This window comes from Lynx canadensis, chromosome F2 (assembly GCF_007474595.2).
Source record: "Lynx canadensis isolate LIC74 chromosome F2, mLynCan4.pri.v2, whole genome shotgun sequence".
Classification (NCBI taxonomy): Eukaryota; Metazoa; Chordata; class Mammalia; order Carnivora; family Felidae; genus Lynx; species Lynx canadensis.
The window spans coordinates 15,815,210-15,840,531 of record NC_044320.2 but is presented as its reverse complement, the minus strand read 5'-3'; the positions used below and the strand labels follow the sequence as shown (position 1 = coordinate 15,840,531).

The window sequence follows — 25,322 nt, the reverse complement described above, 5'->3', positions numbered from 1 at the left end:
TTAAGATTTTCTCAGTGCATTTCCTGCTGAAGAAAGAGGCGAGTGTGATTAGGTAATAAGAAGAATCATGTTTAACACTCATTTGATAGTAAAACAAAGCCAGTAGAGTTTTTCCTGCTCTGCAGGTACTGGGCTAGTCCCCTTGTCTCTCCTGCCTTTAACAGAAGTAGTGGAGATGGAGAGGATTTCCATTTAAAGTTTAGAGGCACCACCTAGAGTGTTTCTGTGGGCTGTCCTGGGCCACTGTTGGCACGTTTCCTACTGTTTACCCAGGCTGGCTCCAAACACCTGAATGTTCTCCACGTGCAGTTACCAGACACTGCAGCCGTTTTCTGCAGCCTGTGGTTTTCTTGGTAGGGAGCTTATGACTCTCTTCCTCTCCCTCAAAACTCTTTCCCCTGAGTAGGGCTGTAGAGTGAAACCACTTTGCTGGGAAGCAAAGAGGGAAGCAGGCTTACAGCCTAGAACAGCCTCTGGGTTTTGTCTGGGCACGTGGGAATGCAGAAAACCTCCTGAAAAAGTCCCTGACCCGCCCAAGTGTGGTGGGGACCCCAAGAAGCCTGGCAGATGCACACAAGGGTAGTCACAGCCAACCCAGACCTCTCATTTCCCCATACTTGAGCATCAGCATAATCTTGAAATCATGTCAGAATTCAAGGTGTTGGGAGGGTCTCCAAGACCGTGGCCCAACCCTCCGTGGGGAGAACCCCAGGAATGAGTTTAATTTCCTATCAGCTGGGAGGAAGAGAACCTTAAAATGAAGTCGAATTATAGGTAATAATTATTGGACACTGCCCGTCCCAAATGTAGTGGCTAAATGTCCGGAGCCTCTCACGGCCAAGAGGAGTGAACTCTGTTGGCAGCCTGCACCCTGACCATACCCCAAAACACGCTACAGGGGCCCAGAGCTGAGAAGGAGAACAATGTAAGCTCGGGCTTTTCTCCAAGCAAACCCAGAGCGTTGCGAGAACAGCCAGCAGCAGATCCAGGTTTTGCGGGGCCTGGAGCTTAGAAATGCGTGGCTGTCTTGGGACGCCGGGGTGACTCAGTTGGTTAAGCGTCTGACTTCAACTCAGGTCGTGATCTCATGGTCCATAATTTCTAGCCCCATGTTGGGCTCTATGCTGACAGCTCAGAGCCTGGAGCCTGCTTCAGATTCTGTGTCTCCCTCCTCTCTACCCCTCCCCTGCTCATGCTCTGTCTCTCTCTGTCTCTCAAAAATGAATAGACGTTAAAAAAATAAAAAAATAAAAAAAAGAAATTTGTGACCATCTTTAAAGGATCAAAAAGTATAAACTACCAGCTATAAAATAAATAGGTCATACAGATGTAATGTACAGCATGGTGACTACAGCTAATATTGCTGTGCTGCACATTTGAAAGTTCCTGAGAGTAGATCTTAAAAGTTCTCATCACAAGAAAAAACAACTTGTAACTATGTATGATGATGGATGTTACCTAGACTTAGATCATCACTTAGTGGTGATCATTCCGTACTATATACAAGTATCGAATCATTGTATCGTACTCCTGAAACTAATACAATGTTATATGTCAGTTATACCTCAAACAATGAAAAAAAGAACACAAAATTACAAGTATAAAAATAGGAACAAAGCAAATATTTAGAGGCACCTGGGTGCCCCAGTCAGTTGAACGTCAGACTCTTGATTTTGACTCAGGTCTGATCCCAGGGTCGTGGGATTGAGCCCTGCGTCGGGCTCTGTGCTGACAGCGTGGATGGGGTTCTCTCTCTCCTTCCTTCTCTGCCCCTCTCCCCTTCTCTGTCTCTCAAAATAAATAAGTAAACTTTAAAAAAAAGATTCTCCGTCCATCTGTCCCTCCCCCCATTCTAAAATAAAATTTAAACAAAATTAAAAAGCAAATATTTCAATTAGTTACTTAGAATAAGAAAAGAAATCCCATATTGCTAACTTAGAAAAAAAAAGGTTTATTTATTTTGAGAGAGAGAGAGAGAGAGAACGCACGCGAGGCATGAGTAAGGGAGGGGCAGAGAGAGAGAGGAAGAGAGAGAATCCCAGGTGGACTCCGTGCTGTCAGTGCAGAGACCAATTCGGGGCTCGATCTCACAAACCATGAGATCATGATCTGAGCCGAAACCAAGAGTCTGACGCTTAACCCGCTGAGCCACCCAGGCGCTCTGACAGTTGTTTCTATTACCGGTGGTTGGAATGTATAAAATATGCAACTTCACAGACATTCTTGCTGTTTTTATTATTGCCACTAGTTTGTGGCCTACAAACATAAGAATTCTGGTAAATCCAAGTGTGTGTGTTGCCATCTAATTTTTTAATTTAAAAAGTATACATTTTATTAATGTAGAGAATAGTGAAAAAACAGGATTTTAATTCTTTGCATCTTTGGGACATTAAGAGCAGGTAGCAAATTACTGTCTCCCTTGGGCTTACGCGGAAGAAACAAAGTCGTGTTGGTATCTTTTAAATGTTTTTATGTGAAAAGTGTGTTTTCATGTAACTTTATATGAAAATCTTATAATTTTTCTGGCTTAAACTGCATTGATGTAGGTGGCATAAGGGAGTGTGACTCTGGCCTTTTCTTTTCTTATTTAGGTTTTTGGAAAATCCTCAGCCAGCAACCATTTGGTTTTAAAACCTTTTGATCAAAAAATCAAATCGCATTGTCAGAGAAATTAGCCATTTGTCATTTTTTTAAAAAATTTTTTTAAATTTTTTTTTTTTGAAGGAGAGAGAGACAGAGCATGAGCAGGGGAGGAGCAGAGAGAGAGGGAGACACAGAATTCGAAGCAGGCTCCAGGCCCTGAGCTGTCAGCACAGAGCCCCATGCGGGGCTTGAACCCACGAACCGTGAGATCATGACCTGAGCCAAAGTCGGACGCTCAACCGACAGAGCCGCCCAGGCGCCCCAGCCATTTGTCATTTTTAAGATGAACGACTTGAGTGACAGGAGATTCTTTCGGAAACTCACAGGGGGGCCAAAGTGAGACCTCAGCATCAGGTAAGGGCTCACCTGCCTGCTGCGGGTACTGACTGGGCTGCCCACATCGGCTGGCCGGTCTGGCTTCTTTTTCTTTTCCTTCTCACTCTGGGTTCTGTGTTCTTATCCTACAGGAGGTTTCTTCTTGGGGGATATTCATGCTCTTGCTCTATTCTGCCAAAAGGAGACCTAAACAAGAGACGTTGGATACTCCTGAGGTTGGATGATGAATGTATAATGACTAAGACGTGGAGGCTAGAACACAGGCCTGTAGCAACACTCTTGTTTTGATATCCCATTCACGCAGTTTAGTGAGTGCTGTGTGTTTTTAAATTGCGAGCACGTGTCTTGGTTGAACTTGGGTTGAATGTGATGTTTCGCCGAATATCCTACTCTCGGGGAGCCTGGCTGGCTCAGTCGGTACAGCATATGAGTCTTGATCTTGGGGTCATGAGTTTAAGGCCCATGTTGGGTGTAGAGCGTGCTTAAAAAATATATACCCTATTCCCAAGTTCTTTTCTAAGGTATGGCATGTTCATAATGAAAATGCTATGTTATCTAGCATATTCCTAACAGAATACTAACCAGGCATTGTTGAAAACGGAACCCTCCATTTAAAATTGTACATGCCAGGGATGCATGTGGGTGGCTGAGTCGGGTAAGCATCCAACTCTTGATTTTCACTCTGGTCGTGATCTCACGGTCGTGAGAGTGAGCCCCATGTTGGCTTCTACAGTGGGCATAGAGCCTGCTTGCGATTCTCTCTCTTCCTCTCCCTCTGCCTCTCCCCCACTCACAGGTACTCTCTCTCTCTCTCAAAAAAAAAAAAAAAAAAAAAAATATATATATATATATATATATATATATGCCTGAAGCTTAGAAGAAACTTCCTGCACACTAGCTGCTGACACCTTACTTTTGAAACTTGGTTTCTCCTCTGTGACTCATATCCTTCCAGTGCCCACCATCAGAGAACATGCTCACATCACCACGGGACACCTGGTCCTGTACTTCCGTGTCAGGATGCTGGGCGAAGCAGTGGCTAGCCATAGAAGTATCTCCAGCAGCTATTCCTAAACCTGAACGCTGGCAAGAACTGAACTACACACAGAAGAGACTGCAATCACACAAATGTATCCCACTACACCAAACGAAGCGTATTCCAGCTTAACTTCACCTACTGAGTCCCCGAAATGCCGGCATCCACGCCTTACGGGAGGGGAAGGTGGCGTGGAGCGACACAGTGATCTTAACCGTTTGTTGGTTAAGTCCTCTTACTTCTGCAAATTCCACAAAAACATCCGACCCTGTGAAATCACTGTCAAAGGCTTCATCCATTGGAAAGAGCCAATGCACCTGATAGGGCCTGAAGCTTAAGCTTTCTTACCATCACCGTAAATCTGCTTCTCAGAACAGGAAAGGGACTCAAAGGCTAATGCTGTCCAAAGGTTAATTCTTGTGTAGATGGAGCCACCACTCCTTAATCCAGCGGGGTGCGATGGTTACACGTTTAGTCATCTGAACGCAGAACAAGCTGACTCTGGAAAGTCATTTCTGTACTAACAGTTATTTACCGTGAGCCCCCTTGCCTAGGCACCGTGCCGAGCCAGAGAGAGTGGTTCCCTGCTCCTGAAGGCGTCGCTGTTGGTAAAGTGGGTCTCTGTCCCCTGCGTCCTGCACCACATGAGAAATGAACAGTTTAACGGCACACTAACGGAGGCAGGAGTTCCTTCAGATTAGAGGGAGCAGTAGGGACAGGGAGGCAGAATGGTGGGGGAAGGTAGGAGGCAGTGATGCCCAAGCAGAGTTTAAGAATAAGGAGGGGCGGGGCGCCTGGGTGACTCAGCGCCTGATTCTTGGTTTCAGCTCAGGTCATGAACTTACCGTTCGCGAGTTCGAGTCCTGCGTCCGGCTCTGAGCTGACAATGTGGAACCTGCTTGGGATTCTCTCTGTCTCTCTCTGCCCCACCTCTGTCTCCCTCTCTCTCATTCTCAAAATAAATAAATAAAAATTTATAATAATAAAGAAAAAAAGAATAAGGAGGGTTTAAGTGGAGAGGAGGGATAGGAATGCCCTTCTACCTTCTCTCTGGGCTGTGATAGGGCAACTCCTGTAGTGATTTCCTAAAGCCTAAAGGCAAATGGACCAACCAGGTGAGTGAAAAGTATCCAGTGGGCAGAAGGAAGATGGAGAGTGTGTGCACAGAGGCCTCACTACAGCCAGACAAAGGAAGTGATGAAATCCCTAAGCCCTCCCTTTGGAAATGTCACCAGTCTCTTTGCCCACGAGGCACCCTCTGGTGGAGATACCTTGGAATCCGAACTATAGAAATGATCCCTGAAAGTATAGTCTTTGATACCTTGTAATACAAATACACTCAGACTGAGCCTCTGGAAAAAGCCCCAGGCTTTTAACCTGCACTTCTCTAAGCTCTAGCAGCTGTGTGTTTTACTTCGAAATCTTGGAAAAGAGCTAAAGTGCTAACATAGTATGCACTTTATTACGTGTAGGCACATACAGAAATGAAACATAGGAGACGCAAAAAAGAATGAAAGGAGAAAAATTTAGTATTTCCCTTCCTTACCCACTAGACCATCTCGCATACTCACATTGCATCATTTTAGAGACCTCTGAACACTGGTGTTGTCAAATTGTGCTTGCTTGATAGCAGTGTGGGGTAATGGTTAAAAATGTAGACTCAGGAGTCAGCTGACCTGGGTATGAAGCCTGGCTGCACCACTTCCTAGCTGTGTAACAACTTTAATAGCCTCTTTTAAAGAACATGAATGATAAAAAACCAGCTCTTGGAAAAGTTCATTACTATACAACATTGAAATTAGTGCCTGGCACCCGATAAGCGCTTTGTAAATGTTACTTATTATTTTTCTCAGTGTCACTATTAAAAATACCTTTAAATCTGGGGTGACTGGCTGGCTTAGTTAGTGGTACATGTGACTCTTGATCTTGGGGTCCTGAGTTCGAGCCCCATGTTCGGCATGGACCCTACTTTAAAAAATACTTTTAAATCTTTTTTTTTTTTTTTAATTGTCCTTTAAAAATTTAAAAATCCCAGGTGGGAGGAAAAGGCAAGAGAAGTCTGGAAGGACTTCCTGTAAAAGATGTTCCTAGTTAAATTCGAATTTTCAGAGTTTGCAGAGTGAAGATGAAGGCAACAAGAGTCAGCTCAGTCCTTTCTTAGCTGAACTATGTTATTAAAACTTCTTCATAGATGTTGGTCTTTGCTCTTATGTCTACTTGCCGTCTTTTATCCCAACCCCTGTCCAGAGCCCCTTTGTTGTTTCCAGGGTTTTTGCCCCCCTGCTTACTGTGTAGAGGAATGTTGCTTCATGGCTGATGTTTGCTCACTCTCCCTTATTTGTCCTCGATCAACCCCACAATCAAAAAGTAAAGCCAGTCCACTTCCCAGCCTCTCCAGCCATCAGGGGTGGCCTTGGGACCCCTTTCTGTCCCAGAGGGGTAGTGGAAGTCCATGGGGCAGACGCTTCTCTTTGCTCTGCCCTATTCTTTCTGCTTTGGTTTGCACACAGAGCCTAAAAGCGTAGTGGCCATATTGACACCTCAAGGATAAAAGGGTCACGCTAAGGCTGAGGAGGAGGCTGGTTTACTGCCGAGTTCCCTGAAGGCTACACAAGCCTTGGACTTCCTTTTACATGAAAAAATACGTATCTCCTCACCCACTGTTGAGCTGCTGTTCCTTGGAGGTTTTGTTAATTGCTGCCAAACACATTCATGTATCTGGATTGGGACGTCGTAAGGTCAATAGAGCTGAATGAAGAAAGGCCCGTTGGAGAAGGGTAGGCCCCTGAGGGTGTCCAAACCGTGAGAAACCCAAGAACTTTGCTCAGAGTTGCAACTGCTGTGGTGCTGGTTGTTGCTGCCATCTAGTGGCAACAACTTGGAACTAAAACGCTCACCTGGGCCACAGACTGTTTTTCCGCAGATCCTTCTTTCCTTCCATCATTCGTTCATTCATCCATGCACTCACAAACTCACATGTTCATTCTACACATATTTTATGAGAATGTACTGTATGTGGCGGGTCCTCATAAATACAATAAGGAAATACAATAATGGGGGGAAACCTAGCTCCTTACCCCCCCCCCCCTTGAAACTTACACACTGTGGAAAGATAGCCATTAATCAAATCAACATGAAAAATATGACTGGAAAGGGCTCTAAGAGAAGAACATGGTGCTATGAGAATTATTGGTAGGGATTTTCCTTATTGGGGAGATGGATAGGAGGTTAGAGAAGGCTTTCCTGAGGATGTTCTGACTGGCCTTAGGAAGGGAATTTTCTGGGCAGTGAGACCCGTCATGAAAGTGAGCTCGGCAAAAGGGAGGGAGTGTGTTGAGTACAGAGGAATAAGAGAGGACCATGTGTTTAAATTATTACTTGGTATTAAGCATTCTAGTGGGTTTTTTTTAATGTTTATTTCTTTTGAAAGAAAGAGAGAGAGTGCAAGTGGGTTAGAGGCAGAGAGAGAATCCCAAGAAGGCTCCGGGCTGTCAGTGCAGAGCCTGACATGGGGCTTGATCTCACGAACCATGCGATCATGACCTGAGCCAAAATCAAGAATAGGCTGCTTAACCAACTGAGCCACCCAGGTGCCCTTAGGCATTCTGGTTTGTTGAATTAAGACTATGGTTGTTAAATATAATGATTATAATATAATAATGACCTGATCATAAGCTGAAAAGATACAGGCTAACAGACAACTAGAGAACACTCAACCACCAACAGTGGAACACACATTCTTCTCAAGTGCATGTGGAACATTCTCCAGGATAGACCATATACTATGTCACAAAATAAAGCCTCGATAAATCTAAAAGGCAGGCTTGAAAGTATATATAGTATGTTCTCTGGCCACAATGGAATGCAATTATTAACGAGTTAAAGTGAGAACTTTTTATATTTAAAAATATTGTTGGGGCACCTGGGTGGCTCAGTCAGTTAAGCATCCGATTTTGGCTCAGGTCATGATCTCACGGTTTGTGAGTTTGAGCCACACATTGGGCTTTGTGCTGACAGCTCAGAGCCTGGAGCCTGTTTCAGATTCTGTGTCCCCCCCCCCACCCTTCTCTGCACCTACCCTGCTCGTGCGCTCTCTCTCTCTCTCTCTGAAAAATAATAAAATTTAAAAATTTTTAAAAATAAAATAAAAATGTTGCTAAAATTTGCTATTTGGGGGGCACCTGGGTGACTCGAGAGCGTCCAACTCTTGATTCCAGCTCAGATCATGATCCCAGGGTCATGGGACTGAGCCCTGTGTTGAGCTCCATGCTGGGTGTGAAGCCTGCTTAAGATTCTCTCTCTTTATCTGCTCCTCTCCCCAGCTTGTGCTTTCTCTCTCTCTCTCTCTCTCTCTCTCTCTCAGAAAACAACTTGCTATTTTTGAATTTTTACAATTTTAAACATTACAAAGTCTCAAGCTCTGGGTATCATAATATAAATTATTCAAATCCCATTCCCCTAATGGAACATTCAATTATGGCATAATGTACTTTGTAATGTGACCGTGTAACTCTTTATAGAATAAAGCAAAGCTTATGAAAAATTCCTTACCATCTTGGGGCTTTATTTCAAATACCCTGACATAAAATAAAGGGAGTAAAAATAATAGTATGTTACCAGTGAAATAAACAAAGGTGTGCAGTCCACTCAGGAAGCTGTGAGACAAGGTCTAGGGCACTGTCACTGACACCGAGAGAAGGGGATTCTTTGGGGGAACTGTGCGGCAGGTAAAGTCCATTCAAAATGGAGGTGGCTTTGTTGTGAGTGCTGAGGGCAAGGGGAGGCATAAGTAAAAGAAAAGTCTCAGGTTTGTGACATGAGCAACTAGAGACACTGGCAGGGGCATTTCATGAGCTAAAGAGGAGTGGGGGGAACACAGGCTGAGTTCAATTTTGGAAGTACTGAATGTGAAGTGTCTGGGAAACATCAAATATGGTGGCAGGGGGGCTGATGAGAGGAGGTAGACAGGTGTACCCATGGGAAGAAGCATTCAGTGAGGTAGGAGGAAAAGCAGTAGAACGTGTTCTTCAAAATGAAAGAGAGGGATGGCTTGATCTCTCCTCCATGCTCACAAAACACTTGAACTGCAACTCCAATAGCACCTAACTAATGGCATCAGAGGTATTTGGGAGTGTATGTATAACTCAGAATAGAGATCCGTGGAGGGAGATTAGCAAACAGTTGTTCAAAAATTGCAGAAGTGATGCTAAAATGAATGAACAAATGAAGAGGCACCTAGGGGAAGGGAAATGCATTCCAGGTGAAGCCAGCGAAGTGGAGAACAGAAGGAAGAGAAAAATAAGAACGTGAACAAACTTATTCCTCTTTATTTCTAGACTCCAGGGTCTATCAAGCCATGGAGGAAAGCTCTTGTGTATACGGCCAGCCCAACACCATTTGGAACCTCCTTCCTACATGAAAACCGACAGCCCTTAAACAACCGAATGCAGCCTCTCTTATAAGAAGCTGGTGGATAGTCCCTTGGTCTTCCACGTGTTGGCATCTCATCAATAAGAGGTGGTAACAAACTCATCTCCAGCTGGGGTCTCTCGGACAACAACTCTAATGGATATTTTTAATTCATATGGAAATAAATAATTCTGGCCACTTCAGGAAAAGCAGTTTGTGATAAAATTTGCCTCCTCCCTCTCTCTCCTTTTCTCTCCAGTTAATTTCCGTGACCTACTTCTCCTTTACTAAGTAGTTATCCTCTTCTGCATTTGAACTCACGGGTTGTCTAAAAGCTTGTTTACTGTCGTCATTGCTGGTTGCTTTTGCTTTGTTGTCATTTTAATGAGTTCACATGGTAGAAGTGGTGGGGAAAGTGAGGTCACGTGCTTGAGGGAAGGTGGATCAAGGTGGCCATGCACAAGTGGGGCTCATTTGTAAAACTTTTTTAAAGGACCATTTCTAACTCTCAAATATTTAGTTTTCAAATCTACCCCCCCCCCCCAATATTTTGTTTACTTCAGATTAAAAGTAGGATATATCTGGGTCAAAGTCTGCACTACATTATCTTAATTATTGTAGCAAGGTGTTAGACTGACTTTGGAACAGAAGGAAAACCTAGAGGAAAAAACACTTTGCAAGATATGACTTTTATCACCTCCCACTACAAATAAAATGAAAGGGAGTTTCCATTTGTATGGAACCCAGAAAACAATGTTTTTGCTGCCTCGGGGATCTTCTAAAGATTTTTGTAAGATATAAAGATAACATTTGTTCATCATATACAATTTGTTACTGGAGAAAAATGTACAAAAGAAAAATGGAATCACTTATAATTATATCACATTTAGGGAGTCACCATTCACATTTTAGATCCTGCCCTAATAAACTTTTTAAAATACATAAATAATATCATCTAAGGCATAATTGTATATTTTTCAATTTAACATTGCAAAAGGAGTAACTTACCATGTCATTAATATTTCTTATAATCATGACCATTGTTTAATATTTCCATCTAAAGGATGTATCATAATCCATTTAACCTTTCATCTGTACATTTAAGTAAAACAGTAAGGAGTCTTAGTTTATAATTCTTTCTTTGAATTTCTAATCATTCTACATTTATGGAATGGATTACTGCTTGAGTGGGTACAAACATGTTCAAGTCTCTTGGTGATCAATCATTCTCTTAATTACTATAGTATTTGCCAAGAAATGACTGACCAGGAACTATATAAAATACTGGGGATATAGCAGTAATTTTCCAGCATTTCTGGCATGCCCTGGACATAGGCTAAGCCAATTCTGGTGAGCAAAGAAAGCCATTAGACAGACACCTAAGTGCTTTTAGTTAGAAGCCATCGGATTGACATATACAGGAATGGAGAGTCCCAAGGGTATATGGGGCACCAAAAGAGTCTTCTACTCTATCCCACTTAATTTTTTTTCTCCATGGAATCTGAATTTTAAACATAAAGACAAAACTGACAACAACAACTCTGATCGATACTGAATAGGTGTCAAGAAACAAGAAACTGTTTTAGTCATAGCCTGGTGCCTCCCATACAGAGAGACCTGAATTGGAAGTCTTAATGAATGTTAACCTCTCTGGGTCCCAACATCCTGGTATAGAATGGTCGGAGGTAAGTAGAATGAATAGGGCTTCTTTACAACTCTTATTTTTCACCATTTGAATTTAGGTGTAGGGGAATTACTCTTTGTCCTCATTAGCTATATCAAAGCATTTCAAGGGGCTATTAATCTACTATCTAACCAGTTCAACTTATTCCATATATCTCTTTTGAGTATCTACTCTTTACTAGCCACTGTTCAAAGCGTTTTATATATATCTATAATCATAGCAATCATCTGAGAAAGTTAACATAAATCCCAGTTCATAGGTGAAGCTTCTGGTTCTGAGAGGTGATATGATTTACTCAGATATTTCTGACTTCCAAACACTGTTTTTTTTTTATACTGTAGGACAATGAGTTGGTGACGACTATCTTAAGGAAAAGGAATGAGGAAGCTATAGTTGACTCCTCACTCTCAGCAAATACCGTGGCCACTGACACTGACCTGAGAGCAGCATGAGGCTAGGGAAACTATGCCTTTCTCCAAATCCAGCCCATCATTCCAAGTGCACTTCTCTCTTTGGATTCGTGAGCATAACTGAAGAGAGTGCACGAGGGTTCTAGCGGATATCGACTAATTTTAAGTTTTCGAGCCCAGAGAATTCCTTGTTTTAACTAATCTCCCGTTAAACCGAAGCAAGCAATGGTCAACCACAACAAAGATGGCGGCAGCAACGTCTCCACGGCAACGGCGACGCATTTGTCCGCAAGCGCACCAACTTTTGTTCCGGCCTGCCATTTTGACGTCACTTCCGGCTCCGGCGGGCGGTGTGCGCGCAGCTCTTCCTGTTGCTGTTGTGGTGGAGATCCCGGTCCTGGTGAGTGGAGTCTGAGTGAGTCTCGCGGAGGGACTCGGAGAGAATGGGGCACCAGCAGCATGGAAAGGGAAGGTGGGAAGAACGCGGCTGTTGTCGCAGTTGTGACTGAGCCTCGGTTTACCCAGCGATACAGGGAATATCTCGAGAAGCAGAAACTCTTGGATAGACAGCACCGTGTGGCAAAGATGCCGGATGGCACCGTGGCGCTACCCGTGCTGGGCGAGGCTCTCCGTGAACAGCACCTGCGGGAGCTGAGGAATTGTGTGGCCCCAGGCAGCACCTGTATAGTAACCCAGCTCCTGGATCCTGTTCCCTCCAAGAAGGCTCAGAGTTGTTCACCTGCCCAAAGGCTGTGTCTTGAAGTGAGTCGCTGGGTAGAGGGCCGGGGAGTGACGTGGTCAGCTGAGTTGGAGGCTGATTTGCCCCGATCTTGGCAACGACATGGTAACCTCTTGTTGCTGAGTGAAGACTGTTTCCAAGCCAAGCAGTGGAAAAATCTGGAACCAGAACTCTGGGAGACTGTTGCGTCGGCCCTTGGCGTCCGTCGTGTGGCCAAACGAGGGCGGGTATCACCAGACGGCACTCGAACACCAGCCGTGACTCTGCTGCTGGGCGACCATGGCTGGGTAGAGCATGTCGATAATGGGATCCGATATAAGTTTGACGTGACCCAGTGCATGTTCTCCTTCGGAAACATCACGGAGAAGCTTCGAGTGGCATCGCTGCCCTGTGCCAGAGAGGTGCTGGTGGATCTCTACGCAGGGATTGGCTATTTTACGTTGCCCTTCCTGGTCCATGCTGGTGCTGCCTTCGTCCACGCCTGTGAGTGGAACCCCCATGCTGTAGTTGCCCTGAGAACTAATCTTGAGATCAATGGAGTGGCGGATCGGTGCCAAATACACTTTGGGGATAACAGAAAACTGAAGCTCTCAAACATTGCAGACAGGGTGAACCTGGGGCTGATTCCCAGCTCTGAAGAAGGCTGGCCCATTGCCTGCCAGGTGCTAAAACAGGCTGCTGGGGGCGTTTTGCATATCCACCAAAATGTGGAATCTTTCCCAGGGAAGAATCTCCAGCCTCTTGGAAGCAGTGAAATGGAGAAGGAGCATTGGCCTTATCCTCAGCAAATTATCACCAACCAAGGGACAAATGGAGCTACCGGGGATTCTAGGAGAAAAACACTGCCAGCAGCCACCAAGCCAGAGTGGCAGAGATGGGCAGAATCTGCAGAAACTCGTATTGCCACCCTTCTTCGGCAGGTGCACGGGAAACCATGGAAGACACAAATCCTGCACATCCAACCAGTGAAATCCTACGCTCCCCATGTGGACCACATAGTCTTGGATCTGGAATGCCGCCCCTGCCCTCTAGTTGGCTAGAGAAGGTGGATCCTGAGACCCAAGGATCTACATGTGAGTGAACCTTAATACGTAAGTTTAGGCTGGGTTCTCACCCCTCTTTTCTCCTGGCAACCTATTTTAATATTTTGTGGCCCTGAATGCAGGCTCTAGACTAATCCGAGTCATTGCATTTGTCTTCTGTTAACACATTGAGAATGAACTACATATCTGGGAGAAGCAGTATGGCTCATTAAAATGAGGCCAGGGCATTTCTGACTTCTGACTTCAGTTCTGTCTTACCTTGGGTGGGTGATTCCAGTATTCTTTTGGCCTTGAATTTCCTCACTTGCAAAATGAGGATTTCTTTGAATGGTCTCATATGGCTGTTATCTAATAAGCAGTTGTTATCTAATAAGCCTTGGTTATTTTAGAATGAAAGACACAGTGCTGTTTCCAAAATCACTCCGGCTACAATATGGAAAATCAGCCAGAGTGGGGCCAGGACGGAAGCAGGGAGACCAGTGATGAGATTTCTGTGGTTGTCCAGGCAGGAGATGGTGGTGGCCTGGACTAGGGTGGTGGCAGTGGGAAGTGGATGGATTTGAGATATAAAATTGATGAGACTAAGCAATAGAGTCCAAATCAAAGCAATCAAACGGTGCAGCTTTGTTATTAAGACTGAATTAGGGAAGGAAAAGGATAAGAATTACTGTAGTGTATTAACTTCATTCCCTTGCTTTAGCGTTGCTAAATGAGTGTTGGGGAGGATGTCTTATGTATCAGGTTTGTTGTTGTAGAAAAGAGGTTAAGAATGACTGCTTTACATTATAGGGAAACTAGCTTTCCAGCTTTAAGCTTGTACAAAAAGCTAGCTATTTTATTCGAGGGAGAGAGAGAGAAGAGAGAGAGAGAGAGAGAGAGAGAGAGAGAGAGAGAGAGAGAATCCTAAGCAGGTTGCATGCTCAGCACGGACTCCAGCACGGGGCTCGATCTCACAACCCTGGGAGTTGGACAATCAACCTACCGAGCCACCCAGGTGCTCCTAAGCTAGCTATTTTTAAAGTTCAAATTAAAATCTTAGATTTTAACAGGCCTCAGATTCCCTTTTTGTGTTCCTTCTCAGGTGGACATCAGGGCCAACGTGAGGAGCTCTAGGGAGTGAGAGATATTCTGCAGGGTTTCTCAAGCGTCACTTTGTTTTGTGACTGTCTGCCAGCACCGTTGTGTGCCCCTGGAATGACTGATCGCAGAGAAGCACTGTTTACCTTTGGAATGACTAATAGTTGAGAATCACTTTTCGGAGCTGTGTTTTCATGCACTTCGAAGCCATCTGGGCTTGTTTGCCTGATGAAGGACGCACAGGGACGTTGTGCTTTCTCAGGATTATGACTGTGTCTGGCATTCAGCTTGTTGGGGCTCGAGCTGGGGCTGCCCGTCCTTCTCGGGACAGCGTCAGTAAGGACAGGATTGGTGCTGTTTATGCTTCCACGCAAATTAAGTGCCTGCTGTCTATATGAGCTGCAGATGCATTCGATACAGACCCTGTCTCTGAGGAGTTCACAACCTAGCAGCAGAAATAACACAAAAACTCAGGGCTGGAATACAGTAGGTACCGTAAGAGTGATAGCACCATGTAGAAGTGCAGAGGTGAAGAAAAGTTTTCAGAATGGGGAAGCCTTCAGAGGGGTAGTGTTTGACCCGGCTCTTAAAAACTGGGTAAGATTTTGTTAGTGAGTCAGGCTGGAAACAGATGCTAGCGGAAGAAAATAGTGAGTGCAGAGAGTTGGCTCAGAAGATGTTTGGAGCACCGTCACTAGAGCAGTCCGGAACAGAAGAAGCGGCGAGAGGTGTGTTGAAGATGGAGGTTGTTGTAAGGATGAAAAAGAATAGTGTCCGGTACCCAGTAAGCCCCCAGGAAGTGGTAGCCGTCGTGGGATCCCATCGCAGAAGGGGGCCTGACTGGTCCATTACCATCCCACCGAGTGGCCTGTGTTTGCCTGAATCCTCTCCTCTTCCCCATATTGGTTTCTGACACGCATGCCTGCGGCTTTTGTGCCTCCGGCTAAAAATGCCACGCTGGGACTGGAGGCCGCGTGGGGAGGAAGGAAGGCAGGGGAGAAACAGGGAGGAAGGGGGGGGTCAGGGAACCACGTGGCTAGGGGCTGAGGAGTTACCTTTCTGACCTAAGCTATGGATGGGCCGCTGACATCAGATACACCTGGCTGGTCTCATTCGACCTGTTACGTACCCATCAGGCCTTGAGTGTTCAGTGGTCAAAGAAGATTGACATGGATTCTGCCTTCATGGAATTGAGGTTCCACTCATACACTTTCTGGCCTCCCTTCTTTCTCTGTGACGTGAGGCAGTCTCTCAAGATTTAGTGTCCTCCTCTGTACATACGGGTTAACAAGTGTACGTAGCCCGAAGCATACTTGTTAGGGTTAAGCGAGTTAACAGACCTGAACCGTCAACACCGTGACTGGCACGTACTGAGTACTTCAGTCTTCGTGTAAGGTGAACTGCCGGTTCCTACTTTGGGTGTGAGGAATTGCTGTACATTTGCTTTAGTTAAAGTAGAGGGTCCTTGTTTTGAAAAGCCATTCACTGATTAATTCGGATGTGCCGTGTACTCTCGCTGTCAGGCACTGTGCTGAGGGCCGGAGACACAGAGGTGAGTAAAGCTGAGTCCTGGGGGGCATGTGACTCTTGATCTCTGGGTTGTAAGTTCAAGCCCCATGTGAGGTGGGGCAAGTACTCAAAATCTTTAAAAAAAAAAAAAAAAAAAAAAAAAATTAAAAAAAGCCGAGTCCTGCCCAAAATGGGGGGGATCACTTCTGGTGACGTGGACACAGAGGAAACAATGTTAATACTGGGCACTAAGTGCTGAGACAGAAACAGACGGGTGTTGACAGGCACACACAGTGGAGGCAGCCGTCCACGTTCGGGGGTGTGGGTTAGGGGAAGCGGAGAGTGTGGCTGGGAAGGTGGGAGCAGGGACGCTTCACTTGAGACTTAAAGAATGAGCCGGAGGGGCGCCCTGGTGGCTCAGTCAGTTAAGTAGCCAGCTGTCTTGATTTCGGATCAGGTCACGGTCTCCCACTTTCATGGGTTCAAACCCCGAGTTGGGTTACTGTGCACTGACCGCACAGAGCCTGCTGGGATTCTCCCTCTCTCTCTGCCCCTCCCCTGCTCCCGCTTTCTCTGTCTCTCTCAAAATAGATAAATAAACTTGAAAAAAAAAAAAAAAAAAAGAATGAGCTGGAGTTATGTGTGAATGGAAGAAAGTAAGGGTCCCCTAAGCCTTTTCTCCACCTTGAGTGTGTCCATTTACGTTACAGTCTTCTCTGAGCACTTGCTGGATTGGCCTGGTCAGAAAGAGGCACCTAATGGAACCGAGGAAAAAAGACTGAAAGGATCAGGAGGCTCATGGAGGCTTGGTCACCTCAGTCCGGGAACGTTTAAAAGTGCTGAAGCTTCCTCCGTGAGCATCAGTATTAGTTGTCACTTAGGGCACCACTTGATGGAGAGGTTGTGATTAAAAAACGGCGACGATGACTTTATTAAACTCCCTCAACTATGAGTTGCTTTATTCATTAACTTCATGATTTTAATAAGTGATGCGTATCTCTTGACCTAGGGAGTATAATGCATGCATGTTAAATATAAGAACATAGAAATTTGAAATGATGAGAAACACATAAATAGCATTTTGGATTCACTTTCTCCCACCCTGGACACGTGTCAATATATGTCATTCTGAACAGCCTCGGGGTGCGGCCACTTCACACTGGGCAAGCCGTGACACTCGTCATTTTCTTGGCCTTTGGTAGCGTCCTCTTGTGCGCACTGATACTAATCAGCTGACGCTTCAGGGGATGGTCGGCAGATCTCGGGACTTCTCCGTGGCCCTCTCCCGTTTGGCATTCCAACCTCTAAATTCGTTAACTGGGCTCCTGGGACTCCCAGTACCATCTCCACCTCAGGGAGTCGGCTGGGCTCCACCCGGCTTCCCCCTCGTCCTGCCACAGCCGGGGGAACTTTCTCCAGGCAATAGGCTGGAGCGATTAAACCATTAAACGGCTCGCCTTGTTTTTATCTCCCATGGATCATTGTCCTTCATTGCCTTGAGGATAGTTGTTTCTTATATTTTGTGTAGCTTTATTTTTTTTAACTCTTTAGAAGTTTATAATAGTGTATAAATTTACTAGTTTTCACAATCACTGAAGAAACTCACGTTAGCAATAATAAATACAGATCAATACTTAAGCTGACACAATACTTCAACATATAAAGTTCATAAGAATTTCTTACCACAATTGTGTTAGGATCCCTACCTATATTATAAACTGAATGTAAAACTATTAACACTAAGTACAGGGGAAATTTTCTGATGAGATTTGAGACTGCCTGCAAGATTACTTGATCAACAATCACATAATTTCAGAGAGGGCCCAAACTGTCAGAATAGGTATTTGCTTCTGGCTTTTTGAAGGTGAAGGTTGAATCAAAGGCAAATAGAAAATAACGAATATGAGGCTACAACTGCAGTTTGGAACATACCAGACACATGCACACGCACGTATCCACCACACTTATGTACCCTGTCGTCTCCTGGATGGAGTGGCCCATGCAACGAAGCTCTCTGTACGCTATTAGGTAGGTATTTATAGATGGACAGACAGACGGTCCTAGTTTCCTTTTTTAGTCATTGAATTTTGTTTTTTTAAATGAAAGCTATATGTATGCATAGTTTCATAACTCAAGCGAAGGTCAACAAAACTTGATGAGTAAAACTGCAGCTGCACAACACCGAACAAAGCAACTGGCTCAATCCTACACGGCTCCTTTTCTCTTGTTTTTGTGTCTTCTGTCAACAATTTCAGCTGGGCCCATGTGCCAAAGGGGATGCAGGATCTAAGCAACATGTACCAGCAGGAGCCATGAGAGTACGTATGGAACTGAGCCCTGAGGGTGCTGGGTGAGAAGCAGTTTGCGTTCATGTAGGACTCCACTCCCCCATCATTATCGTCTGAGGAGACCTAGGCCATGGGAACATCTCGAGGAACACCCTACTAACCTACTATACTTACGGCGTCATACTCATTAGGCCAGAGAAACAATGAGCTAGTATATTGTACTCCGAATAATCACTAATACCATCCAGCAACCTGTTCCATCAGTAAGATTTTTAGGGCTACTGGTCTGCTTGAATGCCAAGACTGCTCCTTCACGGTAAAGAACAGATTTTTCCATCTCACCCACTCATCAGTGTTCCTCCGTCAAGGAAGCACGCCAACCTCTGTATGCTCTTTTGTGGGAATTCGGGACTTGGGAATACTGCTCTGACTCCTATCCTGGGTGATATAGAAGGCTGCCAGTTTTCAGTGGGATCCACAGCACATAAAGTCCCTGTAGCAGGTACAGGTTGCGGTGTAATTAGCTTTGTTTCATGGACCATTCAATCCAGGAGATTCTATCGTACAAGAGTATCTGTGATAAGCAAAGCAGCCATGGAAGTTTAGGACAAGCTCCAATGGGAAAATCACAAGGTAGTCTCAAGTGGATGTCTGTAGCAAGGCCAGATGGTATGCAGCAGAGAGCCAGGCATCATCCAAAAATGGCTCCTGGCATGCTAATGGGCGTTGGTAGAATCTGAGCATCTTCTGGAACTTCGGGTAACCATGTAGCCAGAGTTGCCCATCATGAGCTGAGTTTTGTCAGACCCTTCAAGTCAAACCATCATAAGGTGGAAGTGGTACATCTGGGATGGATTGCGAGAGCCAGAGGAAACGAATAGGTGCACAGGTAGGTGGCCCAGACTCCTGTGTCATATTTATAATTCTTGCATCAATGCCCTTCCCTCGGCCCACAATCATGGCCACTTGAGAAGCCCTTCTGTCTTGCTGATAAAGGATGCAAATGCATAGCTAAGTTCATTGATGGGCTTTCTTGGAATACAGGTTCAAAACCAAAATAAACTGCTGCTACCCTACAGCCCTACTCAGGAGTGGTCTTAAAAGACAGCAGGGAAGGGTATCTTCCCACAAGGCAGAACTGGGGGCAATATTCCTGGTCATCCACCTCGTATGGAAAGAGAAGTTGCCTGAAGTAAGAATATACCTTCATGGCAAGTGGCAGATAGGTTAGCAAATTGATCAGGGGCCTGGAGTGGGAAAGATTAGTTCAGGGACAATGAAGCCTGGAGAAGAGGTGGTGGGGAATCTATGGGATTGGATACATGAGTAAAGAGCTTTGTGTTGCATAAGTGCCTACCGGAGACATGCACATCAAAGAGGAACTCAACAAGTAAACAAAAGGCTTGGCTGGTTAATTTTAGCAGCGGTAGTCATGAGCTACCCCAGTAGCATAAAGAGCTTATGAATAACATGTTGCAGGGATGCAGGTTAGCAAGTTGCCAACAGCATGGCTTCTACTCACCAAAGAGCCTAGTATTCAGCGCTGAGCCCTTGGTTCAACACCATCCCTCAAGAAAACCAAGCAGCTAATTGGTAGTAAATGGGTTACATTGGGCTTCTGTCATGGAAGGGCATTGATTCACCCTAACTAGAATCTTCCTATGTGCATCCATGAGTTTACCTTTCCTGCCCACAAGATGTTGGCCAGTGCTGCTATCCAAAGGTTTACAGTGTTCGATCCATCAATATGTCTCCTGCATAATATTGCCTCTGAACAGCAAAGGAAGTGTTTGAGTGGGCACATGACCAGGTGATTCACTGATCCTATCACATACTATACAACCAAGAAAATGCTGGCCTGGTGGAATGGTGGAAAAACCTTTTGAAACCAAATCAAAGCTTGAAGATAATGCCCTATGAATGGGATCCCATTCACCAGGATGCAGTATACACTCTAAGTCCATACCTATTACATAATGAGTGCCATGTCCCATTTAGATAGAAAATCCACAGCTAGGAATTAAAGGGTAGAAATAGGAGAATTTCCACTGTGGCAGGCTAAACAATGTCCCCCAAATATGTCCATGTCCTAATACCCAGAACCAGTAAATATATTATCTTAACATGATAAAAGGGACTTTACAGGTGTGATTAAGTTAATCTCAAGATGAGGAAAGTATCCTGGTTTATCCATGTTGGCCTGATATAATCTCAGGGGCTCTTATAAGAGGGAGGCAATACAAGTAGGACGTAGGACGTGTGATGACAAAAGCAGGACAGAGTAACATAAGGAAGAGGCCACGAGCCAAGGAATGTTGGAGGCCTCTGGAAACTGAAAAAGGCAGGGAAATGGATTCTCCCCCAGAATGCTTCAGGAGGAACAGAGTGGTTGATACCTTGATTCTAGACTTCTGACCTCCATAACTATGAGAAGAAATTTATGTTGCTGTAAATCACTAAGTTTGTGGTAATTTGTTATAGCAGCGATAGGAAGTTAATACACCCACTTACTGTCCCCACTGCCCCCCGTCTCCCCCCGGGAGTTCATGCCTCCCGTCTCCACAACTTTGTGAGACTAGAGGGCTGATCCCTAATTGGGAAGCTCTTTCATCAGGAGATACAATAACAGACCCTTTACACTTTAACCTACTGAGATTTCCCAGGCATGTCAGGCTCCTTGTGCTAAGAGACCAGCAGGCAAGCAAGGAAGAGTCACCACTCCGGTTGGGGATAAGTGAATCTGATCATCAGGAGGAAGGAGGGTTATTGTCACACAGTGAGGGCAGGAAAGAGTATATTTCACGCTTACTCCACCCACTAGGGCATCTCTTGGTACTTCCCTACCCAGTATCAAGAGTAAAATGAGTGGCTTCCAAAATGACACAGTAAGGACCTTTGAAAACTGGCTTCTCCATAAAATTAATGAGAAGACTGGCACAAATTGTCAAAATCAACTTTTCTTTTTAGAACTTTAAAAACTAAAAGCTTACAGCAATCTGAAGATCATTTATTTTTAAAACTGACAAATTTTGATTAAAAAGGGAAGCTCTAGCATTCTAAAGTGTCCAATTCCCACTCCCTCCCTCCCCCCCCCCCCCCCCACTAATACAAGTTAAATTGTTCTTAACTGTAGGGAGGATGCTTCCAGTGTGATTCCCCGTGAAGTGATATGCAGCCTTTGTTAGACACATTATATTGCCGGGTTTTTATCCTTTCCCACTGCACTGTAGTATCAGTTTTATCATAAATCAGGTGACTGTACATGTGGGGATTGTTACCAGACTTTTTTGTTCCATGTTCGGCTACTCTATCCAAGCACCAATACTATCTTGTTTAAGTTGCTATAGCTTTACAATAGGTCCTGATATCTGATCTAGAAGTCCTTCAACTTTGTTCTTTAAGATTGCCATAGTTATTCTTTTTTTTTTAAATTTTTTTAATGTTTATTTTTGAAAGGGAGAGAGAGAGAGAGAGAGAGACAGCTCAAACAGAGGAGGGGCAGAGAGAGAGGGAGACACAGAATCCGAAGCAGGCTCCAGGCTCTGAGCTGTCAACACAGAGCCCAATGCGGGGCTCGAACCCATGAACTGCGTGAGATCATGACCTGAGCCAAAGTCGGACGCTTAACCGACTGAGCCGCCCAGGCGCCCCAAGATTTTGCCGTAGTTATTCTTGACCTTTTGCATCTTCTTAGGAATTTTAAATCAGCTTGTCAATTTTTGGGAGAAAGGACCTGTTGAGATTTTTCATTGGGATTACATTGAACTACAGGGTAAAATTGACATCTTTATAATATTGAATCTTCCAGTTTTAAGCTTTTATTCTACTCAGTGAGGTGGAGCTCTGTGAAATGAGAAGTGATTATTGGTTATTAGAAACCCGAACTATAGAAACCTGTCTAGGATAAAGGGTCCTATCCTTCCCGTCTGTCAGTGGGGTACTATATCCATCTTCTTTGGGCTTCCTGCCTTGGCAAATGTTTTTAACTTAGTATTCCTTGTACTCTGCCTTTCAGCAGTATCTCGGCCCTCATTATTCTGGACCATCACTTAACATACTTAACATATTTGAACGTATTATCTATATTTTATTTATATTCTAATATATGAGTAATTAGCATATATAGAAATCCAAACTCCTGAGCCATACACGGAACCATTGCAAAGTGTTGTGTGTGGTATCACAAGGGTTCCAGTGAGTAGATCTTGTTCAGCATACTAATTATTATTACATACTGTATATCATACTGAGTACTTAAAATATATTAATTTGTATCACTGGCATGAAAAATTGCCTGCAGAGGAGCAGATCATAAGTCTCTGCAATCAGAAAAATATGAGTGAGAAACCTGGCTCTGCCACTGTTCTTGTCTGTGTCTTTCAGTAGGTTTGTTAAGATTCGACTGGATAACGCATGCTATGTATTTTGTATCTTATTTGGCAATATTAACCACTTTTTTCTTTTTCCCAGGTGAGGATACTGATGATTAGAGAGTTTAAGTTCTCTGTCTAGAGTGAGAGGCAGAAGCGGGCAAACTTCCTGCCAAATGCATAGAAAGTGCTCGGCAAATGTCTGTCACAGGAATGAACGAACTGAAGGAGTCAGTATATACTCAACATTGATTGCAAATGCCGCCATATTCTCTGTTGTTTCCTTTGTTAACTAAACAACAGACTTTTCCTATTCACTTGGCATTTACAAAACCGGAAAACTCAAATAGTAGCTGCATGTTGATGGGCATATCTGAAATTTACTTTAATGAAATGAGAAAAACTGTAATTTGGGATCAGAAGCCTTTTTTTTTTTTTTAAAGTAATTCCAAAGGTCTGAGAAAAAGTTGTGGGGCGTATCTATCCCTTTTTGGGCTATCAATTCCTACCCTTCCCCCCAGCATCCCCATCATCCGTTTGAAGTAAATACATAGTACATCGGTGGGTAGAGGTGGGGTGGGTAGTTCTAAGTGCTGGCTTCTTTCTGCTTTCTGCCCGCTAAAGAAGCTGTTGGCACTGGCTGGTACAGCTGGGGTAAGGCACAGGGTCCCATAAGCTCGGCTAATTGCATCTCACTCTTGGAACTTGAAATCGTGAAGAATAATGAAAATAACCCTCTAATAATCTCCCTTTTTGCCTAAGATAGCCCAGAATCAGTTCCTGTTGCTTAGAACAGAGACCTGGCAAGTGCAAAGGTCAACAGAAAAGTCAAACAAGTTTTTACACGTTCTGTTTCCAAAGGCTTTTTAGAACTAAAGGGCATTCAACCATTAAAGCCAAATGAAGTTATTTTTAAGCTGGTAATATTTTAAACAGGCAACTTACGTATATAGAGTGTGTCTGTGTGAATGCACACACACCCTCCCCACTGCTCTGAGTGGATTCAATATAAACATATACCTGAATTGTGCAACATTCAAGTCAATGTAGAAACCAAGCAAAGATTAAATTCAGTGAATTGCAGCTATTTCTTTGAAAGCTTATTTAATTTTTTTTTCACAGTGGGTGCTATGGAGGGATTATGCTTATTAGGAATTTAGCTTCTGTTTGGATGACGACTAACACAGACATTTCCTGATACAAAGCTGAGAAAACCTCTTGCAAAGCTAAGCAAACATAACCAGTAAGTTCCTTCTGTAAAAACAAAAAACAAAAGAACTATTCCTCTGAGATTTTTGTCCTTGTTCCTCTGTTTCCATCATAGCATCTATTAAGTGGTTTGGTAGTCATTAACTTTTTGGTAGTACAGCATATTTTTGGGTAGTACAGGAGGGTATCCCTTCATCTTTACTTGAAGGTGATTATTTCTCCTAACTTGACTGGACCCCTAAAATGTAAGCAGGCACCTGGAGCTCAGGCTTGATGAAACTGAGCTTAGAATATAGACTTGAGAGATGGCAAATGTAAAACAGAAAAGTGCATCACTGACGTAGGGATTTTTCTTTTGAAAGCTTATCTTTTATTTTTAAAATTCCTAAGCTTTCTTTAAAACAAAAAAAAGTTTATTTTGAGAGAGAGAGAGCAAGGATAACTGAACACGGGAGGGGGAGAGAGGGGCGGGGGAGAGAATCCCAAGCAGGCTCTGTGCTGTCAGTGCAGAACCTGATGCAGGGCTCCATCCCACCAACCATGAGATCACGACCTGAGTTGAAATCGAGAGTCTGACACCCAACCGATTGAGCCACCCAGGCGCCACCGCCCCCCCCCCCCCAATTCCTAAGTTTTCTAAAAACTACCTCAGTAATATACATTTAATTTTTTTTTTAATTTTTTTTTCAACGTTTATTTATTTTTGGGACAGAGAGAGACAGAGCATGAACGGGGGAGGGGCAGAGAGAGAGGGAGACACAGAATCGGAAACAGGCTCCAGGCTCTGAGCCATCAGCCCAGAGCCTGATGCGGGGCTCGAACTCACGGACCGTGAGATCGTGACCTGGCTGAAGTCGGACGCTTAACCGACTGCGCCACCCAGGCGCCCCTATACATTTAATTTTAAGGTAGTATTTTAAAGTACTTTGCCAGAATCTTTTTAAACCTTCGTTTTATAGATGGGAAAGTGAGATCTAGAGCTTAAAGGGATGTGCTTGAAGTCACGTAAGATGAGAACGACTGTGCCATCGCTCCCGAGAGTGGGATTTACTTTGAATTAGAAATTCTTAAACTAATAAAATTTGTGCATTAAGATTAGAAACCATTAAAGCATTAATAAGTAAGGGCTGAAGCATTTTTATAAGATTTTTATTTACTATTTATTCCATTTAACTTTTTAAATAAAAATTGGAGAGCCCATACATTATTTAATTCTCCATTTTGCATGATCATAATGTAATTGGTACTTGCCTGCTTTCTCTACCACACTCCTGTTTTAGATTAGTCCTTGTGGACCCTTTCCTCCACAACAGCTTCTCCCTTTTTGCTTTAAATTGCAATCAGGGCAGAATAACAGGTGAGTTGAGAGGCTAATTTACGTCTCTGAGGTTTTTCTATATAAACCTTAATAATCCTCTCATCTTACCAAGTTTGCTTTCCTTTGGGAATTTTGTCAGCGCCACAAGTTTATTCCCCAGGTGTGCAATTTAGGAAAATTAACCTGGCAGAGGTAAACAGACTGATTTATAGGAAAAGTGGTGATCATAATAACATAATGAGGATATTGCA

General features: G+C 44.0%; 1 protein-coding gene across 4 annotated transcripts in view; it reads left to right on the top strand.

Annotated features, from left to right (window-relative positions):
• The first annotated feature begins 11,728 nt into the window (after positions 1–11,728).
• The window catches only part of TRMT12 (tRNA methyltransferase 12 homolog), a 28,026-nt gene continuing 14,432 nt past the window's right edge, over positions 11,729–25,322 (top strand). Inside the window, exons 1-2 of one of the 4 annotated variants that reach the window (XR_004343192.1) lie at positions 11,729–13,348; positions 16,597–17,353. Coding sequence is in view for 3 of the 4 variants with exons in the window: in XM_030304479.2 (XP_030160339.2) it covers positions 11,744–13,297 (1,554 nt within the window). In the remaining variant the exon portion in view is untranslated. Of the gene's footprint in view, positions 13,349–14,381; positions 16,360–16,596; positions 17,354–25,322 lie in introns of those variants that run through there. The other 3 variants (XM_030304479.2, XM_032591951.1, XM_032591952.1) reach the window with 3 other exon arrangements.